Here is an 18,614-nt window from a genome sequence, read left to right as displayed (position 1 = left end):
ACGTGGGTAGTCGTAAGGATGTAACGATGCTGATGCTGGTGACAGTGCAGATGGAGACTGTGGTGTCAATCTTAGTGAGGGTCTTTATAGTGATACAGTTGCTGAGGATATAGACACAAGGCCTTAAGGTCTTTAATGGTGATGTTGACAGAAGGGATAGCCATTGTGGTGGTGACCTCGTGCTCCCAGCACAGAGTGACTGTCTTTGTTTGCAAAGGCAAGAAAGAAAACTGTATGAGTCCTTGCACAGTTTGAGGTTCTCTGAGTATACTAGTTACCCCCTTTATGAAATGGACCCACTTGTTTGATACTATTTCTGCAAAGTGTGTGCTTTCTAGTTACTCTCCATTGATGGAATAATCATTTGGCAGAAGAGTTTTCTTTATTTCTGCAACATAGTTACAGTTTTCCTCAATTATCTCCAGGCTACACTGAGTGTCCTTTTCAGATCCTTCATTATTTACTCTCTACCCTTGTGTCCAGCCTGTACATTCTGATAGACGTGGGATTTTCAAAGTCCCCCCCTTTACTCTAAGTAACTGAAGAACATTAAGCACGGTTTATGTAGTAAGAACATCAGGTTCAGTCTCTTCTCAGTGTGGACTGTGGTTTAGCATTTCCTGAAACAAGATTCTGGACAGGAAGCATAGCATTGCCATCCCTCATGGTGATTTCCTCCATGCCCCTTGGACAACCTCTGTAATCACTCATGACCATGATGTCTATGTCAGAGAAGGTTAATGTTCTTCAGCTGGGAATTAGAAAATGGTTACGAGTGCCTCCAGAAGGCTTCTCCATCCACCCATGCCATTTTGAGGGAATAAGTCCCTAAAATTGCTATGCGGCTGCGGTAGGCCCACAAATGACTGGCCATGTGTGACTTTGTGGCCTTGGGCATATGTCCAGTGTTGCCCACCCCTCCAGGCCTCCTTTGTGGAGTTCCTGTGCATTGAATAGGCTATGCCCTCTGAGGTGCCTCAGCTAGCAGTGGAAGAGGCCAGCAGCGGTCATCCTAGCAGTCCAGGGACAAGCAGTGGGCAAGGGCTCATTCACATTCCTGCTGATGGTTTCCTAGAAACTGACCAAAACACAGCTTATGCTTCAGTGGCCTCACTGAGGTTTCAGACAGGGAGTGGACCTGTTTTTATAATCCCCCAGGGTTGCTTAACAGGTCATGGTCCTGAAGAATGATGGTCGATTACTAGAGTATCGAGAAATCTGTAATCAATCATATTCATTTATAAGAGAAAAATGGTTTTGATGAAAATATGTAAAATTAGAGTCATTTGCTTGATAGTAAATTAAACTGAGGTGTGGTTGCTTTTCTGGGAGTTCTTTTGGAACTGGGAGAGCTGGGGAGCAGGAGAGACCGGTATGTTCTGGGCATAGGCCGTGGGAAGGACCCTGTCCTGATGGCTCTCCTACCTGCACAGGCATCCAGTATCGAGAACAAGCAGGACTGGATAAAGCACATCCGTGAGGTAATCCAGGAGAGGACGGTGCACCTGAGAGGAGCCCTAAAGGAGCCCATCCACATTCCCAAAACGGCTCCAGCAGCAAGGCAGAAGGGGAGGAGGTGAGTGTGGCAGGCTCCCAACAGTGCTTACCTGCAGGAGAGGGGACAAGCAGCATCACACTGTTTTCCTCAAACACTTGGAACCTGTGTAGCTTAGAGGCACTGCTTTATAGAGACAAGAGACTCCACTGGCTAAAAGCAAACAAAAGGCCACACGAAAGTCCCTCTTCTTTCCCCCGTCAAACAGAAAGCATTGAAGCATTTGTTCTTTGTTTTGTTCTTCATTTTGTTTTGTTTTTGTTTTTGTTTTCATTTCTCAAATGGAAATGAACCTGGGTTGGGGGAATTCGCTGTGTTGAAAATTCAGTGGAAAGATATATTGGGCACTTACAGATTGCCAAGCTAAAAACTGCACTTGGCACAGAATGGCATGAGGCTGCAGAGGTGTCTCAGTAGTTAAGAGCACCTGTTCCTTTTGCAGAGGACCTAGCTTCTGTCCCCAGCATCCACATGGTGGCTCACAACCACGTGTAACTTGTCAGTTCCAGAGGATCTGATGACTTATGATGCTCATGTACACCAGGCTTGTACATGGTGCCCACACAGTCATCCAGGGAAAAGATTCATCCATAGACCAAAATAAACAGCTCTAAAACAAAGCCAGCAGAATTGCTTGGTCACCTATATAGGAGCTGGCTGTAGGAGTGGCTGTAGCTGGCATGGGTCTCGTCCAGCTGGGAGATGGTGGCCTTTACAGGCTTGCAGTGCTGACAACTGAGTGTTTCTGTGTTCCACTAGGGACGGAGAGGACCTGGACAGCCAAGGGGATGGCAGCAGCCAGCCTGACACCATTTCCATTGCCTCACGGACATCTCAGAACACACTGGACAGTGATAAGGTAAGCTGCCAGCAGCACTGCCCCTTCCAGCCAATGTATATTCAGTAAAAGTTTTTAGCGTCTAAAGACAAGAATCAGAGTCTAGGAGTGGTATCAGGTTTCACGGCAGGGCAGTGACTTGGAGGTTAGAGTGGCACTATCACTGAGAGCCTAGAGGACACTGTAGTGTCCACTCTTCCTGTCCACGCTCTCGGTCAGTCACATGGTTTTACATCAGAGGCTTTGAAGACAGTATACCTTACTTAAAACCTGTAAACCAAAGAATCTATTATTTAAAATAAAATTTTACCCAGAACCTCATTTATAAATGAGGAGATTGTGTGAGGCAGGCGCCTAACATTCTCCAAAGTGGGCCCTGATGTTTCCCCTTAGAATTTGAGGTACACAGAACACAGAAAGTTATAGATCACTGAGTTTGGCTTCAACAGCGATGACCACCGAAAGGACAGATCTGTCTTTTGTCCAAGGCATTTATGCAGGTGTGCCTCTTTCAAAAATGGCAAACATGTCTTGGGATTCTTCTTGTAGAATCCAAAGACCATCAGAATAAACTGCTAAGCAGTGCAACTTGGGAATCCTGGGTTTGTGTGGTAGCCAGAAAATGACAGAGTCCTGTGTCAAAGTCAGTAGACGTGTGCCTTGATGAATGTTCTGTTCCTACTGAGATGAGCATATGTTCTAGCTCTAGACCAGATTCTTTAAAAAAAAAAAAATAGAGCAGTGCATTTCCTTTCTACTGTGTCAGTCCAGATTCACAAGTTTCTCACTTGGGAACAAGCTGCTTCACTGCTGCCTGGCAACTGTGAGACTCGGATTGATTCTTGCAGTCTTCAGTGCTCAAGCTTCCCTGTCCTGACAAGTAGACACTGGTCCTGTCTGACTTGGATGTGAGGATTCACACTGTAGTTTCCAGGACAGAAGGGAATAGATTTAAAATACTGCTCTGCAGCGGGGTGGTGGAGGCAGGCAGATTTCTGAGTTCGAGGCCAGCCTGGTCTACAGAGTGAGTTCCAGGACAGCCAGGGCTACACAGAGAAACCCTGTCTCTGGGAAAAAAAAAAAAACTGCTTTGCCGAGTGACCCACTTCCAAAGACCTTCTACTGTGAGTAATTGGACTTTGATTTTGTTTTTCATTCTATTTTTTGAATCTATTAAATAAGCAAGTCCTGAAGCTTAGAGTACCCCACATAGCAGGACTACAAGACAAAAATATGTCTTTTGTTATATTCAGGCCTGGCAAATTTGTCAAGTCAGCAGACATTTAGCCACTGAGGCAGTAGTAGGAGGTAACGGAGATGACATGGTCAGCCATTTTGTAATTAGCATTTCCCTCACCCCATAGCAGTTTTGTTTAGAAAGGTAGTTTGCACTTGGAAACATTTTATCAGAAAATAGCTTTTAGGTTTTCAATACCTGAAGGAGTTAGCTTGTTAGTTCTCATAGGTCTGCCACCTAGAAGAAAAGGCAGCCCACATAGTTGCCAAGTATAACAAGGATAGCCATTTACATCCAGGCAGGCAGCCTTACAGGCCTCTTGAGAATGACTCTCAAGCGCCCAGGTCATACCTTTCCGAGATGTGTACTCATGAGTCAGTCTAGGTTTACCATATGTCTTAGTCAGGGTTTGTATTTCTGCACAAAACATCATGACCAAGAAACAAGTTGAGGAGGAAAGGGTTTATTCATCTTACACTACCACAGTGCTGTTCATCACCAAAGGAAGTCAGGACTGGAACTGAAGCAGGTCAGGAAGCAGGAGCTGATGCAGAGGCCATGGAGGGATGTTACTTCCTGGCTTGCTTCCCCTGGCTTGCTCAGCTTGCTCTCTTATAGAACCCAAGACTTCCAGCCCAGGGATGGCACCACCCACAAGGGGCCCTACCCCCTTGATCACTAATTGAGAAAATGCCCCACAGCTGGATCTCATGGAGGCACTTCCCCAACTGAAGCTCCCTTCTCTGTGTCAAGTTGACACACCAAACCAGCCAGTACACCATAGATGCCAGCTTTAAAGTTTTTTGAGAAGCAAATCTTTGGGATGAAATCCAAAGACTACTTTTGAATATAGTAAGTTTCCTCCTGGAAGGCTGGTGAAGGCTTTTCTCCAGGTTGGCCCGGGAGGCAAGATGAGTTATGGTTTTAAGTACTTAGACAGGTGAATGGGTAGCCATGGAGTACCGCCCTCCCCATCCCAGAACAGGCTCTTCATAAGTGATAGGTTTGCCCATTGGCCTGTCCTGGCACTGCTCTGGTCTCCTGAGGCACGTCCATCATAACACAATAGGGCTTATGTAAACTTAGAGTGCAGTAGATTCTGTTTTCACTTGATACGTGAGAAAGAAGAGTACCAAAGTGTAGGTTTATAGTAGCTGGTCCTGTTGCCTTGAGGGTCTACTGGGACAGCAGAAGTTACAAGAACTGCCCTTTAAGTATTCATCTGTGAGGATAATGAACCAGTTTCCATTTTCTTCACCCAGTGATGTCCTCACTAAAGCCATCACTGAAGTTTGCTCCAAGCTAAGCAGTCCTTGAAGGACTGTTCAGCATGGCTTCCCCTGCACAGTTTGGGAAGTGCAGCTAGCACAGTCACCCCAAAGAACTAGTCCTGGACCCCCATAGCTCTTTACCACCTTGCAGAAGTGACATTCCAAGTCCTTTCTGACAAATGTGACACAGTTGTCTTTACTGTCTTGGGGTGAGACCAGAGTCCTTAACAGGCTGTGAAGTTCCTGTGTGCCTGTGCTGTTAGAACTGAATAGTGGTCTTCTAGTCCTCTGTTGGGGATTAAAATGGCCACATGGGGCGTGGCATTCTAAGTAGACACATTCATTAGTTCCAGTACGAAGGCAGGAGTGTCTACACTGGCCAGGCTGTGTGTATGGCTTCTCTGCTCTAGATCTCTTTTCTTTTACTCCTTGTTCTAGCAGTGCTTCTCAGACCAAAGAGTTCTGTGTCTGTAGACTGAAGGAAGGCATCTTGAAAGCAAGAGCTTCACCTTTCCTGAGACAGAAGGTGTAGTGTGCTACGCTCTAGCTTGACATGGTCAGCACCCCTTCGCTCCAGGGACTACAGCTTTTCATGAGCCTCGAGGTCCTCTCTACCCTACGAATTGCACATTTGAGCATCTGCTCGTGTTACAGGCAGATGCTTTTGGCAAGGAAATAATTTAAGATATTCTGCCTAGTTAACTCAATTTATCATGTCTGTTATGAGTTAGTTGTGTCATGGAATTTGGTTCCAGTTCAGAAATGGGGCGGGGGTATGTTTTGTGCTGAGCCTCTTAGAGAATTCTGATGGGAAGCTGTCTGCCAGAGCTGTTAGCAATCCTCAGACAAGGCCCCAGAGGTTTAGGACAAGAGTCAGCTGAGGAGGGGCTCCGGAGACATCCTCTTTCCAGGGCACAGCTCCATTAAGCTAGTCAGGACTCAAACCTTGTTTCATGAGCCCATTCCCTACTATCACTCTTAAAATATGTCATCTTTTTGTTCCAGATGTGAGTTTAACACCAATTCTTGCTGATATTCATGGTACTTAGGCCGATAAAAAATGATCTTATAAAAATGTAATTTGGGTTGCAGAAAAACCCAGCTGCTTTCCAGAGTCTTACCTCACTGCCATAAGCACCTCTCCTGAGGCAGGGAGGGGGTGCTGCCCTAGTGTTGATCCAGCCCCGGGGCACTGAGGAGATGAAGCCAGATGAATCCGCAAAGCCAGAAACTGAATGTGGCTTTAATCATCTGACATCTTCCAGACCTTATTCTCTTACAGCACAGCAATTGTGGCGCTGAGTGTCTTTAGGGTATAAAGGAAGCATCTTAGAATATCTCCTCACTCTCACCTCATTAGTCTGTGATTTCTGTCATTTTACAGTATCTGTATCATGAGAGAGAGAGAGAGAGAGAGAGAGAGAGAGAGAGAGTGGGGGTGGGGGAGAGGGGTAGGAAGAGAGAGGAATGTGGGCCTCAAACAAAATGGCCAAAGCAAGAATGAAATGTCTGGAAGAAACCACCCAGGCCAGCTTGTGAACTGTTCTGAGACCCTCACTATTCAGTTCTTTCCAAAGAATGCACAATTCAGTTGAAATGGGTCCTTTGCTTAAACTCTATTTAAGCTTAAAACAGGAATTATGAATCTGCAGATCTTATTTTTAAAGATGCACAGATTTTTTTTTAAAGTACATGATAATACTTCTCCCAATGAAGTAGAAGCCCTTTGTCAGGGATCTTACTTTCTGTGTACTTTTAAAGCTGGCTTTTCTATCATGTGACCCTACAGTACTTGTTTAGATGTAGCTAAAGCCAATGCAGTTTAAAATTCGGCTTCCCTAACAAACTCACAAGAGGAGCTGTGTCTACTGGATGAGGAAGGACTGAATTCCTCAGCGTGGGCTGCATCCCATGCATCAGCAGCCTGCACCAGGGCTCTCTCACCCATCACCTGACTTTTGCTGGTGGGTTTGTGGGTTCTTCTTTCCTCCACCCTTTCAACCTCTAACACTAGATAGGAGAGAAAAAAAGGATAGAGGGGAAAGGGGTCGAAGTTATCAGTATGCTACTTCCTGCTGATTAAGGACATAGAGTTCCTCTGGGCAAGTGTGACCTTCTTCACCATCAGGATGTCTAATTTCTTGTTTCTTCTTTGTACACAACAACTTAACAAATCGCAACCAACAATTACCAACAGCAACCCCATCTCTCAGATCCCTGGCATTTATACACCCTCTAAAGAGTTCCCAGAATTCCAAACCACACAATCTTAGAAACTAGCAGCAGCTGGCAAAACCACACCCCTGCTAGAGCACAAGTCAGTTGCTGCAGACAGTCTGAAGCAGCCCCATATCCCACACCTGGGATTAAAATGAAAACATATTCCCATAGTATTTCTGTGTTTTTCAAAGAAACCAAAACTCTCTCTACACCCCTGCTCAGAGAAGATGCCTGACCACATGACCTGCTAAGAGTGATATGTTTCCTGGGGCTGGAGTAGGTTTTCCACACATAAGAGAACTGGATCATCAAGCTCAAAAATCTTTCACTGGATAGGATGTGGGGCTCACCTCCTTGGGGCTAGCTCTGGAACCTCACTTGGTCTTCCTCAGAGCATACAAAGAAGTACTGAGGGTATGGTGTACATCCAAGTACAAGCCCTCAAGAATGAGGACGTGCTCACTAGCAGACCTCTAGCTAATCCCTCCTAAACCTATTCCTGTAGCAGTGAGTTTGTGCTACATTGCTTGGGCTCCTGGCGGATAGAATGTGTGTACCTACCGAGGAGTATCTTTGGATCCGCAAATAAAACACACACACACACACACACATACACATTTGTTTATTTTTTAAATGCCTTGGCTACCTCAAAGGCTGGGCACTCCTAAACCTTCCTCTGCTACCCTAGGCCCAATCAGGGAAGTGGCCATTGGCCACTTATCTGAACTCTCACAACGCTGGTTGGCTTTCTCACTTGCTGCTCCTGTGTCCCATCCTTCTTCCTGAAGTCATGGTAGTTCTCCCGTTTCTCTCTGCATCCTAGTCCTCAAAAATCTAAGGGTCCCACTTCATCTCCCTTTGCCTACATTGGCTGCTGGTATCCCTATTGATAGATCAAAAACCAATGGGGGAGAAGGACATTTAGCGTTTGGACATGTAGATTCCTGATTAAATCAAAGCATTAGAACTAATCTCCAACATGTTCCCTTGGGTGTGTTCCTTAGCCACTCTGTGCCCGGCGTCCTCCTGTTAGTGGGCCTAGTGCTGCTCTGCTCAGCTCATAGTACAGAGAGCGCTGGGCCTGCACACTGTCTTTATAACATTGCTTAGTGTTTTAGAGGTCCTGCATAAATATACTAGTGGTCTCTGTCTTTGTGGTAGGAGGAGCTTCCTGCTCCTGGACAGTTGTGCAGCTGGCTTCCCTTGCTGCTGATATATCAGCTTCACCCTCCTACCTGGAGACTAGTCACAGTGCACAGCAAAGATAGCTGTTATTTAGGAGCTATATGCGGTCTTAGAATTGAGCTGCCCAGTTTCAGTACCTGACCTATGCAGGCTGGTGTCCCTCCAACAGTATAATACATATTGAATGGGCATAGGCACTGTAGAAGAGGGAGTCCCTTGCTCAGTATACTTTCCTAGCTAGTCATCACCCGTCTTTCTAAATTCGCTGCATTGTGGCAATGTGCACATACACTAAAGTGAGAGCTCATATAGTACATTCAGGCAGTCAGAGATAGTTTTGATAACCTGTCGTGGGCTTCCTTGTGCAATGTGTTTCCTTCTTCCTGCCAGTTCTTCTAGTTCCTAAGTACTTTTTAGAAGACTTCTTAAGAGCTGTATAAAATAAGAAAGTAAAATAAGAAAGTAAAAACTCCTATAGTAGAAAGGCTGAGTCCTAAGAAAAGGCAGCAGATTGTTCACTGAGGTTTGGATCGGCACTGTCAACTCATTTGGAGTCATCTAGGAGGCACCGCTCCGAACATTCCTGTCAGGGAGTCTCCAGATAGCTTTAACTGAAAGGGGTACATCAACTCAGAATGTAGGCAGCATTGCTCTGTAGACCAGCGTCCCAGGGTTAGAGGAGAGATGGTGAGTGCTCATTTCTCTCCTCCTGACTGTGAGCACAGTATAAGCAGCCACTTTGTGATGTGACAGCACATCCCCTGCCCCTACCAACACACACACACACACACTCACACTCACACACACACACACACACACACACACACACACACACACACACACATACACACACGAAAGAATGCACTGTATCCCCTCACAGTGTGAGCCACAATTAACCTTTTTGTCCTTAAGCTGCCTTTGTCAAGTATTTTCACATAGCAAAGAGAGAAGGTACTAATACATTTGATTAGAAATATAGCATAACCAAAATGTATGTTTTCATGTAAGCTTTACTTGGTACGGCCATAGTTACCATTGAACAAGATAATAAGCCTTAGATTTAGACTTGGGACTGACCCTTCCTACTGAGGGGCACAGTTAAGTGAATAAGGACCTTGAATTTATATCAGTTCTTCAGATTGGCACCTCTTTCTAACAATTATTTTTTAATTATTTATTTTAACCATTTATAGGCATTCACGGGTGTCTGTGAGTGTCCATCCATGTCAGAACCTATCTTTAAACATTTTTAAACCCCAAGCAGAGGGTTTTCAGGAACACATCTCCTTGACCTTGGCCTTAAGCTGGCTCCCATATTAGTGTAAGCCTGGGAGACTGTTCTTCATACTGCTAAGGTGGAAGCTGATCTGCGCCTCCGCAAAGCCACCCAGCAGCAGTGAGAACCTCAGGCATAATGGCATTTATTCCGGGTATGTTCTGGCTGCCTGTGGTTGCCTTTGCTTTTGTGTCCATGGCCTGCAGTGGAACTGTATTCTCTAATCCCCTTAAACCAAGTAATCGTTGTTTGGTCTGCTCTGTGTGAAACCTGCATGAAGCCACAGGACTCTTTTGTGGAGTTTCTGAATGAGTATAGTGGGCTGTGGTGTACAACTGTTCACAACAGTCGATACACTTTGTTCTCTGGGAGGAATGGCCGTTATTAGGCCACATCCCTCCCACCCCATGCTACCCCTGCCTTTCCTTTTGAATTGCCCTTGAAAAAATGGCCAGATATTCACTGCAGTTGATCATCTCCTGGAAACAAAATGACTTGAGAGAGGAAGGCTTCACCCACCACATCATTTCTCTTCAGCCCCCTTCAGTACAGCCTGCTCAGAATGCTCTCTGAGCTTAGTAATTCAAGCCAGGTGTTGGCTGTTGCCCTTTTAAAACTGTGTGTTCTTGTAACACACAACTGCCTTGTTCCAGTGCACATGGTTGGGGTGTGAGAATGTCAAGGAGCCCACGACCAAATCCACTACATGAGCATCTCAGCCATGGGTTGAAACAAGGCAGCAATATAACCCAGGTTTTATTGGAAAGCAAAAGGGAGAATTCTACAAAGATTGTTGAAGTACAAAAGACTGGCCAGAAGATGAAGGAGTGGAAAGGCCATAAACTGTTTATTTTCCATTATCCTAGGAGAATTCAGGGGAAAGCCTGCCTTGGATCTGCTTGTGTCCTTGTTCTAGGTCAGTGATGTTTCCCAGTGGCCCTCTGCAAGGGCAGGCGGGACTCCCAAGTCCCAAGAGAAGGAACATCCTTGGTGATTTCTGAGGCTGTGCTCCATATAAGACCAGCTGTTTTCCCACACATACTGGTTACCACAATAGTGAGAAATTGAAAGATGCCTTTAAACTGTCTTTCTGACCTCTAAAGTGACTTTCAGAAGGGTTAATGTGAGTCGTGTGATACTTTGCATTCCTGAACTAGACAGATATGCCAGGGAAACTGTAACAGAGTCTATAAAATGTGCAAAGTGAAGAGAGTGCAGTGGGACTCCATGGGAAGTGGCTGGCACAGAAGATGGAGCTGCTGCTGCCTCAGGTGAATGAGACAAGTAGGGTGGTGGTCAGTGCAGTCATGCCTTCAGGGCTGGGGTGGCAAAGAGATCCACAGACTTCATGGCCAGTGACCTAAACTTCTGGTTAGGAATTGAGTCCTTGAAATCAGTAAGGACTTGCATTGCTTCCTCAAAGTACTTATCACAAGTCTCTGCAACAACAAAAACCTATCTTCTAAAACCGTAGCAGGTTTTATTTTAAAGAGATGTTTTATAGCTCAAAGCAAATTTAAGGAAGAAAGGAAGGAGAGATAAATAACACTGGGTGTTTGAAGAAGCTACAAGGAAACATTTAAGTTTACTTAAAAGTTCATAAATCACGGGCAAGAGAGGTGGCTTAGCAGTGAAGAGCATTGGCTGCTCTTCTGGGAGGCCTGGGTCCAGTTTCTGGCACCTGCATGGTGTCTCACAACTATAACTACAGTCCCTCTTCCAGCCTATGTGGCTACCACATGCATGTAGTACACAGACATACATACAGGCAAAACACCCATATGTAAATAAAATAAAGTAGAAAAATACACATATAAAATGTGTGTGTGTATAGTTTAATTGGAGTCATGCCACATGGGTATTAATGTGCCTCCCAAGAGCAGTAGTAGGTCGTATAACAACCTCACTGCCAGGCATAAGAAAGCTTCCTTGGAGGGGTCAAAAGACCCTCAAATAAACACTGTGGGATATTATCCTTGCCCTTTGTTATGTCCCAGAACTTGAAGCTAAGTCCCTTTGTAGAAGACACCATGTACTTGGGACACAGAAATTGGAGGAAGTGATCTGGGACTGGTCTGGAATCCTCTACCCCTAGAGCTGGCTCTCATAGCATAGGTAGGAAGGGGCTATGCAAGCTGTCAAGGGAAAAGCTGTCAATAACCCTACCCAGTTGTAAAGTCTGTCCACCATGACAATAGCCAGCAAGATCTCCCCAGTGGTGCACTGTGCTATTTTATTGTGGGGTAACCAGTAGCTGTATTGTTTGACTAAAAGTTAAATATGTAAATGCAAAGCTTGAAACAGAAGCCTACAGGATCCTTCTTCTCAGGGAAACATCCATTTAGTTCCTAACCTTGATTGTAGGTTCTTATCTCTCCTGATGGGCAGGAGGGGACTGGGGAGCAGGAAAATGTGGGGGTGATAATTTTAGCACTTTTTGAAATATTATTCTGGCACTCTGTTTTCCTAAGTTGTAGAAAGCCTCTGCATGTTTTTAACATGGTTTATGATTCTTTGTCAGAACAGGCTTGATTTTTATTTCTTACGCTCTGTCAAGCACACAGATGTTTCCACTCCTTTTTGGTTACTCTGGAAAGGTCTTTAAAAAAATAAGTGCCAAAAATATAGTGAAGTTTAACTCCCCTTCCTAGGCAGCCCTCCCCCACCCCTACCACATTTGCTTGAGCAGCCTGACAAGTTAATGAGACTCTGGTAGGGTAAGCAGCCAGCTCAGGGCTCCTTCCCAGAGCAGCAACATGGGCCACTGGGGGAAGCCTGGAGTTCTGACTGGAGAGCTCAGTAACAGAGCTGGCTGCCCTCAGTCATGGGGGCACTGGGGCTGGACCGCCGAGGCCCACAAAGGGCGGGGCTTGTTTGTAGCAAGTACGACCCTGCCAAGCTTCATTGGCTGACTGTTTTCGCTGGGGAAGGGAGCATGTCTCCTCTTTGCTGAGGAGTTAGCCACTTCCATATCGTGGGGTCGTGTGAGAGAAATTCTTTCCCAAGCTCAGTCTCAACTTTTGGCATTTATATGGCTTCTTTATCTGTTCAGGGACTAATGGAAATGTTACCATGGCTTTCCCACAAAGGAGTTTATAAAAATTTAGAGCAGAACTTAAACAGTTGGGATCTAGTGAAGAGGCTCGCCTTGTCTGGACCGGTGCTTCATGGTGGAAAGAGCTGTGTGGTTTCTGCCCTCCGTGGTCGTCTGGCAGACGTGCTTTTAACTCTGAATCCCCAAACTTTCTCATAAGAGAGAAGTGCTAGGAAGGAGCATGAAACCGTGTGTGGGCGAGCTCTTCCTACAGCCTGCCAAGCATTCTGTAGGCTTTGCACCTCATGGGTACACAGATCTTGCAGTAATCTGCAAGCCCTGTTCTGTTGGCCATGGTGGTGACCAAGCCTCTCTCTGCCCTTAGTCTTGACAGAGATTCACAGAAGAGTCACATAGACCTGCTTTGCTTTCTACTGAGGAAGACACACAGAAAAGGAGAGGGACAGGGAGGGAAGAGGGAGGGAGGGAGAGAGAGAGAGACAGAGACTATCCATTTCAAAACTGAAGTATAAGTTGTTTCAGGAAAAAGCCCTAAGGATGGCAGAAATGGGAACAACTTTCCAGAGACAGTGGATGTGGAACTTGAAGAGAGAATGGACACAAGGAGCTCTCACCACACGGATGGCAGTGTGGGCTACGTATGCACAGGACCTATCTCAGAAACAACTGTCAGCATATAAACCTGGCAAGGCAGATGGCGATTTAAGCTCTGTATCAAGAAAATCATACCTAAGGTTTTGAAGAGGGAGATCCATGCTTTTTATTTGTTTTGTTTGTTTGTTTTGTTTTGTTTTTTTGTTTTTCGAGACAGGGTTTCTCTGTGTAGCCCTGGCTGTCCTGGAACTCACTCTGTAGACCAGGCTGGCCTCGAACTCAGAAATCTGCCTGCCTCTGCCTTCCAAGTGCTGGGATTAAAGGCGTGTGCCACCACTGCCCGGCTGACCCATGCTTTTTAAAAGGTTCCCCTGACAGTGTTGTTCCGATGGGACAGAGCAGAGATATGGGGGCACACAGGGACAGGGAGGCCACCAGAGTCACTGTAGAAACTCAAATGAAGTAACCAGTGTGAGGTTTGCAGGGGAAGAACGTCATTAGAAAGCCACCCTCGAGTCCACTTGACAACTTCTGGAGTAGGAGGGAAATTCATCTAAGTTGGGTAATTTGCTGGTGAGAGCATCACCCAGAAAGCAATGCTGGAACCGGAAGAGAAACACAAGCAGGGGCGTTATGAGTCATGTCCCAGCTTCACTGATGGGGTGAAAAATTGGAAGCATAGGGTCACCAGCTACTGGGTCCTTGGGATACCAGCATGAGGGTGAGGCTATCCCACGTGGGACAGAGAAGAAACAGGCGCAGTGGAACCTGGGGATATCCTGAGGACAGAAAGCCAGCCACACAGGAGCTGTGTGTCCTGTCCCCAAAGAGCTAACAGTCCAGAGTGTCGACCTACCAGGGCACAGGCCATGCGGGGGGCAACTGTAGAGGGAGGCCAGTGTGTTCTTGCTTTTCAAATGTAGCCATATGTGTGTGTTTCTTCATGGGACTCATGGTGTGCTATAAGAGACCTAAGTACTAATTACTAGTCTGCATCAGGAGAGAACATAGGAGTGAGCACAGTGAGCAGAGAGAATGGGGGTCCTGGGTTCAAGGGTTAGCACCAGCAGCTATGGCAGGGCCAGGCAGGCACATAGGGGAGGCATGCTAATGCAAATCTGCTGTGATTTTTTTTTTCTTTATGGACTCTAGATAGCCACCTAGATATTCTTTCTCCATCTCCAAACAATACTGTATGCTCATGTTTAATATACAGAGAACTAGTGAACACTACATAGATTCCTTAGGGATGATTGGGATGAAACACAGGAATAGGGCGGAGCCAAGTCCTCTGAGTGACCCCCCGAGGAGAAGCACTCCAGGACCAGTGCCTAAAGGGCATTCAGGACCAGGGCCTAGAGGCCTCTTTAGAGCCTCTCCCTTCCTGATCTTGAGATGCTTGGAGAGCCTGTGTACGGAGTCATGAGGGGTACTCAGTGGTGCTCGCTTACGGCTTTGAAAATCCGCAGAGCTTCATCACACTTTATTGTCTGTTTCATGATTTTTTTTTTCCCTAAGCAGCCTTTAGGCAGTTTTATTACTTTGTTCTGAGTTTAAAGACGAGTGCATAGTGTTTTTTTTTAAACAGGGAGCTAGACTGTCTTGGGTTCAGAGGGATTTGGAAGTGCATGAAAAATCAGGCTGGACTGACAGTGAACTCCTCAGAAAAATCCCAGCATAGGGAGTGAGAGAAAGAGCATCTGTACCTCCCAGCTCCTAAAGAAAGGACAGGACAAAGCCTTAGCCCTGTGCCGGTGATGCCTCTAACCCTACTGCAGAGTTTCAGGCAGAAGGTGACATTCCTAGCCAAGTTTATAGCCGTGTCTGGCTGCGTGGTTTTGTTTGCTGACCTGTCACCCTTTCTTTGTCCCTCCCAGCTTTCTGGTGGCTGCGAGCTGACGGTAGTGATCCATGACTTCACAGCTTGCAACAGCAATGAGCTGACCATCCGGCGTGGCCAGACAGTGGAGGTTCTGGAACGGCCTCACGACAAGCCCGACTGGTGTCTGGTGCGCACCACTGACAGGTCCCCGGCAGCAGAAGGCCTCGTGCCCTGTGGCTCGCTGTGCATCGCCCACTCCCGAAGTAGCATGGAGATGGAGGGCATCTTCAACCACAAAGGTAAGCCAGCCCTTGCGGGGCCAGAGAGAGAGAGCACAGTGAGGCCTTGTCTGCTGCAGGTGAGCAGGGTCCTTCGGTGCAGTGATAGATCAAGACTCTGCGGTTGAGACAGGATTCCTCCCATTACTAAAACTGTGACCTCCTTTGCTGAGGTAGAGCAGAAACACGGAACGTCAGCTTTAAAGGGGCAGCTCTCTCAGGGCTGATGCCATCTGTAAGTGGAGAAAAAGGAACAGGCACTGGTTTTCTTCTGGTTGTCATGAAGTAGGCAAGGGATGCAACAGGTATGGAAACAGGGACTGGACCCAGCCTCTTTTGAGTCAGGTTTTCACATGGCCTTTCTGTGCTATCATTAAATTCCTGGAGACCAAATTTAGCCACTCTGTTTTATAGTTGTAGAAATGAAGAGTCTGTCTGAGCATAACCCAGGTTCCATGGTAGCATGCACGGGGAGAGATGGAGTTTACCCTCATAGGCCTATGGTGTTCCTGAGCTAAGAGGTGGCTTTTGGAGACCTGCTTTAAACTCGAGGAACATGTAGTATTTATTCCCAGACAGCTCCTCTAGATTAAAGTGTCAGAGCAGAACTACCCTTCTGTGGATGTCAGCCTTCCTATGGAGACCGTGAAAGTCTTTACCCCAAATGCTTGCCACGAAGGCTTCAGGGCCAAAGGCTGCTGTGTGAGAATGAGAGTGGCTTGTCTCAATGGAGGTGTGTGTGCTGCAGATGGGAAAGCACACCAGAGTTTGTGTGAAAGTCACTGTGTCACTATTGTATATTCTTTACGTGTTGAAATGCCATGTTCCTACAGGGGTTTAAGCAAACTGTGTTGTTTAAATCAAAAAACAAATTTTTTTTTTACATTCTCCAGTATGGTGAGGAGAAAGTTCAGTCAACAGATTTAGCTCATGCTGTGCGCTTGTGGAGGAGGCCAGCTTTCTCATTCATCTGAGTGAGAAGTTTCTGGAGGCATCCTGCCCCATGGGGAAGCACTGGTGTGTAGCTCATCTACAGGTGCAGTGGGCAGCATGGCCCCTGTCAGCCTGTTGTATAGTATGGAAGATGGGGGACATAGCTGCTTTTATCTGAGAGAAGAACATCACTCTACTCTGCCATAGTCAGTTTCTTTTCTACTAACTGTAGAATATTCTAGCCGCCCCCTCCTTCCCCTCCATGGTCTCCCCACAATCATCCTGACAATCTGGTACTATCCTCTAGACACAGTGGCTTAATTCCCTCAGTTGAATGACTCTGCAACAGGCCACGGCCTCCAGCTAGCCCAGCTAATTCTTAACAGCTGAACTCTGGGTCCCCAAGGCCTTGCATGTGAGCACAATGACACTTAGTGAGGCACAGGATAAATGAGACTAAGAAAAGGCCAAGTATCGCTTTTCATCTCTGGAGACTCTGCAGGTTTAGAGCAGTGTAGACCTTTCTGTGACCGGGAGCTGGAGCTCAGGGAGATGTTCCCCAGCGCTGAACTCCGCCATCCTAGCCCACGACTAGCCTGGGTTACCTGATTCATTTTAGCCCTTGAGCTTGTGTTGGAAGTAAAGCTTCTCTGTCCTCCTGAGGAGCCCTGGTGAACTTGGACATGCTGCACACAGGGCTTTTGCACTAAAAGACTGTGTTGGTTTGGGCCTCTCCCGCCAGGTGCTCTTTACTTCCTGGCACCCACAGTTGCAGCTTAGCTGAGGAGAAGAACGCTTCTGTACTCTGCACACGAGATTTTGTCCTGAGGACTCCAATGAACGTTGGGTTTTGCTGTTTCTAAGTGGCTGATTTATCTGTCTGTCTGAATACGTTTGGTGATGTCTAGCCTCTGAATGCCATCCCTTCCACTCCCAGACCTCTGGCACCCTACCCTTATGGCACCCTACCCTTATGGCTAGCTCTACCTGCTGTGAGCACAGAGGGCAGGTAAGGGCTCGATTTCCAGTTTTATCCCTTTCCTGATTCGTTTTAATTTTCTCACAAGAAAACTGAAGGCTGTCTGTCTGCTCCCTTGGTGTCAGGACTTGGACAGCAACAGAGCAATAGCTGAGGGGAGGAGAACCCACCTTCAGGGTTTTCAACAGGCTTTTGACAGACAATCCTGCTGAGGTCAAGCCCAGGAAATGTAGCCTTGACCAGAGTATACTTCCAGCAGACCAGAGGCCATTGTCAGAAAGTCCAGGCAGCGAAGGGGTATGAAGTAAGAATGACACCCAGGAAAGGCTAAGTGCCTTTCAGAAGCCTCTGCCATCTCATGAAGCATAGTGCCTTGATCTCCTACCTGCTGTGTGGAGAGAAGGGGCATGCCATTGTAATTGGTAAGATTGCCGTGTGTGCTGAGCTGTTGGTGCCTACTGCGCATGTGTGTATTCTTACCTGGTACCTGGGTACCTGATGCTGAGTCTCATTTCCTCATAAGAGCTCTGGGCTTGTCAGGTGCAGCAGTGAAGGAGGTAAGGCGCAAGCCAGTGCTTTCTCACAAAACTCAGTCTCATCAGTCTGTGGCTGGGTCAGACCCCATAGGCAATGTCAGATAAGCAAGGTGGCTTGTGTGCTCCACTCCACAGAAGTCCTGAGCACAAAGACACAACCATTATGTATGTGTATCTCTGTCAGTAATCCCTAGACATAGTTTCCTAGTGGTCCAGTCTTAGCGCTCTGCCCATCCAGGCAGGGAGAAGTGCTTTGCTTCCCAGCTCAGTCTTGGCAGCTTTTCTCATAACGCCCTGTCCAAACAGCTTAAATTTCCATACACTTTAAGTGCATAGATCGATGGCCATTAGTGTTAACTGTCTGATTGCTTGTGAAGAACAAGCTGCTTAAAGGATCCCCATGAGCTCTCTATATCAACCAGGCAGGTCTTCATGCTCTCTACGCGTGGAACCCAGACTCTCTTGGTGGCCCTGGCCCTCTGTCAGACAGGGAGAATGCCTGTGATTTGTGAGGACCAGGTGTCCTGTCTCAAGACATGCATGTCTATACAGTGATTGCAGGACAAAGATGCAGCTCACATAAAATCAACTCAAAAAGAAACTGAGTCACACAGCTTACGGTTCAACATGTTTTTGACTAGACTCAGCCATGAACATTATAGCTCGGAGAGAGCTTTCCCTTGTGTGGAGGAAGATTCTTCTGAAGATTGCATTTCTGCTATCCTCTGCAGACAGACAGATTGCCTGGGGTGTTGACACTCCCCTGGTCTAGCTGCTATTCTTCTCCGTCACAGCATCTTAGTCATCGACTCAGCCGACAGTGCTTGTACAAAAA

The 18,614-nt window shown here is 46.6% G+C and overlaps 1 protein-coding gene across 3 annotated transcripts in view; it reads left to right on the top strand.

Annotated features, from left to right (window-relative positions):
- The window catches only part of Trio (trio Rho guanine nucleotide exchange factor), a 302,139-nt gene that overhangs the window by 214,515 nt on the left and 69,010 nt on the right, over positions 1-18,614 (top strand). For all 3 annotated transcript variants that reach the window (XM_031360502.1, XM_031360501.1, XM_031360503.1), the window contains exons 32-34: positions 1,434-1,576; positions 2,315-2,414; positions 15,109-15,352. In XM_031360502.1, coding sequence (XP_031216362.1) covers positions 1,434-1,576; positions 2,315-2,414; positions 15,109-15,352 — 487 coding nt within the window. The remainder of the gene's footprint in view (positions 1-1,433; positions 1,577-2,314; positions 2,415-15,108; positions 15,353-18,614) is intronic.

This window comes from Mastomys coucha, unplaced genomic scaffold (assembly GCF_008632895.1).
Source record: "Mastomys coucha isolate ucsf_1 unplaced genomic scaffold, UCSF_Mcou_1 pScaffold8, whole genome shotgun sequence".
Taxonomy (NCBI): Eukaryota; Metazoa; Chordata; class Mammalia; order Rodentia; family Muridae; genus Mastomys; species Mastomys coucha.
This window is presented reverse-complemented; position numbering and strand designations above follow the sequence as displayed.